Source organism: Tachypleus tridentatus, chromosome 7, assembly GCF_004210375.1.
Source record: "Tachypleus tridentatus isolate NWPU-2018 chromosome 7, ASM421037v1, whole genome shotgun sequence".
NCBI classification, from domain to species: domain Eukaryota; kingdom Metazoa; phylum Arthropoda; class Merostomata; order Xiphosura; family Limulidae; genus Tachypleus; species Tachypleus tridentatus.
Genome location: NC_134831.1, coordinates 92,258,719 through 92,264,718, shown reverse-complemented (window position 1 = coordinate 92,264,718; position 6,000 = coordinate 92,258,719). Strand labels below are relative to the sequence as shown.

Below are 6,000 nucleotides of genomic sequence, written 5' to 3'. Positions count from 1 at the left end.
TGAATCCCGCAACCGTGTCATCTACATATCTGCACCAGTATAGTGGTGGATGTAATGCTGTGTTAACTGCTTGTGTTTCAACTTGTGTCATAAAAATATTGGCTAGAACTGGTGATACTGGGTTGCCCATGCTTAGGCCATTTGTTTGTATATAGTTGTGGTTGTTGAATATGAAGTTTGTCTTCATTGTGGTGAATTCTATGAGGATTGCTAATTGGTTGCTGGGAATGTCTATTGATCTGTTAGGGTCTCGGATATGGAGTTCTAAGGCTATCTTGCAGGCTTCAGCGGTTGGAACTTCTGTAAAGAGGGATATAACATCGAAACTGGCCATTAAGGCTTTATGATTAAGTTGATTAAGGTTAGATTTGAAATTTAAAGTCTTTGATGAATGACCTGGCTGATGTTACATATTTGGAGAATGCCCATGCTATGTATTTACCAAGATTGTTATTAAACGATTCATATGTGGACATTATTTTCTCTACAAGTGGGGTTTCTCGTCATCACGGATTATAATCTGAACAGTTTGTACTGTAAATTGAGGCGTTTATTTGAGCTATACATTTTGTTAACGTGATATCTCTTAAATCATGTATAATCTGAACAGTTAAAACTGCGTTTTATGGCTGTTATTTGCACTATACATATTTTAACGCGATATTTCTTGATCCAGATGTATTATGAACGGTTGAAACCGTGGTTTGTGGCTGTAAGAAGAACTATACATTTTGTTAAGGTGATATTTCTTGAATCATATATAATCCGTACAGTTCATACTGTAACTTGTGAGTGTTATTTGAACCAGGTATTTTGTTAACGTGATATATCTTGAACCAGATATAATTTGAACAGGTGAAACTGTGATTTTTGATTGTTATAAGAACTGTACATTTTGTCAATGAGTTATTTCTTGAACCATTTATAATCTGAAGAGTTTATGCTGTAATTTGTGGCTGTTATTTGAACTAGACAACTTTTATCGCTTGAACTACATATTATCAGTTTATGCCGTGATCTGTGGCTGTTAATTAAACTATAGATTTTGTTAATATGCTATTTTCAGAACCAGAGGTAGTATCCAAAATAACTATAAATAGTTTTCAGATTAGAAATTTTGAAACTGAAAACAAGGAAGTAATTTTAGTTAACTATCAATTAATTGGGAACTTGTTTAAAGGAAAATATTTTATTTTTAAAACTTTGTACAAATTATTAAATAAGAGAAACACATTAAACTAGGAATGGTGAAATAAACACTATTTATTTGCAGCTGGTGTTTTACATCTATTTATTACTGAGGTTAAAGTGTAAATAAACTACGGAATTATTTTAGTTTGATCTTGAATCGAACAATTCTGCTTTTCACAATATAGACCTATTTAAATTAGGAATTAAAAAAAGATTCCTATGAAGTAATCATGATGCTTGCTGTAGAGCATGAACATTCCCAATGTTATAAATGATGTTGTAACTTTGTAAACAAGGATGAACGCATAGAGCGAAGACATTTATATTTCTGTATTCGTACTAAGGCACATGGCTAACACATCAAAAGTACAATAATCTAAATATGATGTATATAGGGCATAGAAATCAGTTTAATACTTAGTTTTACCTGAATGTTTTAGAATATAATGCCTACTTCGTTTGAAGTGTCAAGTTTATCTTTTATCTAAAATAATAAATCGTCATAATGTAGGATAATAATGACGTATTATTTATTTTAGCTGTGATTTAATAACAATGACATTTCATGGTCGTTAACTGCTTCTTTAAACAGCATCTCAGTAAATTATCTTCGCTCATAATTGTATAAGATAATAATCAACCATTAAACATTAATTTTATCCAACGTTGGTCCACAAGTGGTCGTTGGCATTAATCAGTATGAGAATATTAATACAATATATGTGATGCGAAATGCTTAACGTACACTTCACATACTTATGGGACCTCAAGTCAACTTTCTACTTAAATGTACACCTCATGAAACCTGATCAAAGAATAAATGTACACCTTTTAAATAACGAATGCATGTTAGGGTTAGTTACTAGCGTTTTTTCTCAAGTTTTTCTGCTGGTGGTCCGAAGGTCTTGCTTCCATCTCCTGTTTTCAGTCTCGTCTTTTCAATAACTTCATCTGGTACCGTTTTCAGATCATAAGCTTGGCCTAGTTTAGCCATATAATCGATGAACATTGTCGTAAAGTTATGTTTCCAGCCATACTCACTGGCGGCGTAATGGTTGGGAAAGCTGTGGTGAAAGTTGTGGAATCCTTCTCCTAGTGCCCACCAGGTTATCTTGGCGCTCTCTACAGCAGTCAGAAAGCGATTATATGGTTTGTTTCCTCGCCAGTGGGCGACGCTGTTAATGAGCCACGTCAGGTGTAGCGATACGACGTAGCGAGCGACGCCATTGGTTACAAAGGCGAACCATAACCTCTCGCCCCAACCAAGCACCGGTATCATGGTAGGTATTATAAAGCCACAGAGAAATGCGAGAGGTACGTAGAATCTGTTCGTGATAAAACAAGATATGAGAAATTCTAGTTCATTGACCCTCTTTGAATAGTCACGAAAACATCGTCATTGATTTAGAAATTAAAAGATGAAAACTTAAAGTTTTTATAAATTTTGATTTCTTTGTCACTGCTTTCCAACATTCTGTATATGTACTTTACGTTTCTGATATTATAATAGGCATTCAAACAGTGAGCTAGTTTTATGCTATGGTATTAAACATTAAAGTGCTGAGATAGTTTCATATCAGTAAGGATCCAAACAGTGAGTTAGTTTCATGTTATTAAGGATCCAAACAGTGAGTTAGTTTTATGTTATTAAGGATCTAAACAGTAAGTTAGTTTTATGTTATTAAGCATCTAAATAGTAAGTTAGTTTCATGTTATTAAGGATCCAAACAGTGAGTTAGTTTCATATTAGTAAGGATCCAAACAGTGAGTTAGTTTCATGTTATTAAGGATCCAAACAGTGAGTTAGTTTCATATTAGTAAGGATCCAAACAGTGAGTTAGTTTCATGTTATTAAGGATCCAAACAGTGAGTTAGTTTCATGTTATTAAGGATCCAAACAGTGAGTTAGTTTCATGTTATTAAGGATCCAAACAGTGAGTTAGTTATGTTATTAAGGATCCAAACAGTAAGTTAGTTTCATATTATTAAGGATCCAAACAGTGAGTTAGTTTTATGTTATTAAGGATCTAAACAGGTTAGTTTCATATTATTAAGGATCCAAACAGTGAGTTAGTTTTATGTTACTAAGGATCTAAATAGTAAGTTAGTTTCATGTTATTAAGGATCCAAACAGTGAGTTAGTTTCATATTAGTAAGGATCCAAACAGTGAGTTAGTTTCATGTTATTAAGGATCTAAACAGTAACTTAGTTTTATGTTATTAAGGGTCCAAATAGTAAGTTAGTTTCATATTATTAAGGATCTAAACAGTGAGTTAGTTTTATGTTATTAAGGATCCAAACAGTGAGTTAGTTTCATGTTATGGTATTAGGGATTTAAGAGGACGTGGCTAAAAAACAAACATTAAACTGTTTCCCCCTCGCCCAAACGAAAAACCAAAAACAACAGAGAATGGACCAAAGCTATTCCAAGGAAGCATTCTAATTCAGAATGTAACCAAAATTTTATTCCTACAACTTACCCATCAGTGGCTCAGCGGTATGTCTGTGAACTAAAAACCGGGTTTCGATACCCGTGGTGGGCAGAGCACATATAGCCCATTGCGTAGCTTTGTGCTTAATTCCAAACAACAATCCTCCAAATTATTTTAATCTCGATGATTAATCAGATAATTAAAGTATTATCCTTAATTCAGAGGATAAGCAACAAAGAAAAGACATTAATATATTAATAAATAAAAAAAACCTTTCTAGTCTGCAACAAATAGTAAAAGGAATAGATAAGTGAAACCACATGGATAAAACATTTCCTTATACTGCAGCGAACATCACTTTCTCTAGAAACAGTTTTACTCGTGTGTTACCAATATTAATGTACAAATATTAGAAAAATAAAATAATATAAGTACTAATATATTTAGGCCTAAAATTTGTGACAAGAATCACATTAACTGAAAGACTTCTCTTAATGTGGTCATGATTAAATTTTTGAAGGTTGATTAAGAAACGATTTCTAATGGCAACTTGTTATTACTAAACTATATGAAAAAAAAAATATATAATGATTCACTATCAAAGGATTCGTTTGTCCCTCATAAATTCCAAAGAATCTCCAGTAAATCTCCTGTTCGGAGAGTTTTGTATGCAGACAATTTGGTTTATATCTTACCGTCGTTGAAACCGTACCACAGGGTCTTCCAGGAGGTCACTGCAGTCGACAGTTTTACCCTTTAATATGACATTCGGGTGTTTCCTTCTCATCAGCCATCCCATGTGAGCGAAGAAAAGTCCTCGGTTGATATCGTGGGGATCAGCGTTCGTTTCGGAAAATTTGTGATGTACTCGGTGGTCACGTGACCACTCATAAATGTCGTTCTAACAAGAAAATGGAACAAATTTCATCTCACACTTTATGTACAACACTGTATATTTCTTTTATGTTATATTTTATACATAACAACAAGCATTGTAAATGCTGTATTTTTACAGTATGATACGTTTCTTATTTATTATGATGTATTTAGAAGAAAAACTTGTTATCTGTTACACTTTATAGAGCAGAAGAAACGTCATATATGTGACACTTTGTATAGCAGAAGAAACGTCATATATGTGACACTTTGTATAACAGAAGAAACGCCATATATGTCACACTTTATATAGCAGAAGAAACGTCATATATGTCACACATTATATAGCAGAAGAAACGTCATATATGTCACACATTATATAGCAGAAGAAACGCCATATATGTCACACTTTATATAGCAGAAGAAACGTCATATATGTCACACTTTATATAGCAGAAGAAACGTCTTATATGTCACACTTTATATAGCAGAAGAAATGTCTTATATGTCACACTTTATATAGCAGAAGAAACGTCTTATATGTCACACTTTGTATAGCAGAAGAAACGTCATATATGTGACACTTTGTATAACAGAAGAAACGCCATATATGTCACACTTTATATAGCGGAAGAAACGTCATATATGTCACACATTATATAGGAGAAGAAACGTCTTATATGTCACACTTTGTATGGCAGAAGAAACGTCATATATGTGACACTTTATATAACAGAAGAAACGTCATATATGTGACACTTTATATAACAGAAGAAACGTCATATATGTCACACATTATATAGCAGAAGAAACGTCATATGTGTCACACTTTATATAGCAGAAGAAACGTCTTATATGTCACACTTTATATAGCAGAAGAAACGTCATATACGTCACACTTTATAGAGCAGAAGAAACGTCTTATATGTCACACTTTATATAGCAAAACGAAACGTCATATATGTCACGCTTTATATAGCAGAAGAAACGTCATATATGTCACACATTATATAGCAGAAGAAACGTCATATGTGTCACACTTTATATAGCAGAAGAAACGTCATATATGTCACACTTTATATAGCAGAAGAAACGTCATATATGTCACACATTATATAGCAGAAGAAACGTCATATGTGTCACACTTTATATAGCAGAAGAAACGTCTTATATGTCACACTTTATATAGCAGAAGAAACGTCTTATATGTCACACTTTATATAGCAGAAGAAACGTCATATATGTGACACTTTATAAAGCAAAACGAAACGTCATATATGTCACACTTTATATAGCAGAAGAAACGTCATATATGTCACACATTATATAGCAGAAGAAACGTCATATGTGTCACACTTTATATAGCAATAAAAACGTCTTATATGTCACACTTTATATAGCAGAAGAAACGTCATATATGTGACACTTCATATAGCAAAACGAAACGTCATATATGTCACACTTTATATAGCAGAAGAAACGTCATATATGTCACACTTT

General features: G+C 32.9%; 1 protein-coding gene across 2 annotated transcripts in view; it reads right to left on the bottom strand.

The window, feature by feature from the left end:
• Positions 1-1,245: 1,245 nt before the first annotated feature.
• Positions 1,246-6,000, bottom strand: part of LOC143256192 (stearoyl-CoA desaturase 5-like) — a 28,192-nt gene continuing 23,437 nt past the window's right edge. For both annotated transcript variants that reach the window (XM_076513061.1, XM_076513060.1), the window contains exons 4-5: positions 4,320-4,525; positions 1,246-2,516 (exon numbers count right to left, since the gene is read on the bottom strand). In XM_076513061.1, the coding sequence (XP_076369176.1) occupies positions 2,054-2,516; positions 4,320-4,525 (669 nt within the window). In that variant the 3' untranslated portion in view covers positions 1,246-2,053. The remainder of the gene's footprint in view (positions 2,517-4,319; positions 4,526-6,000) is intronic.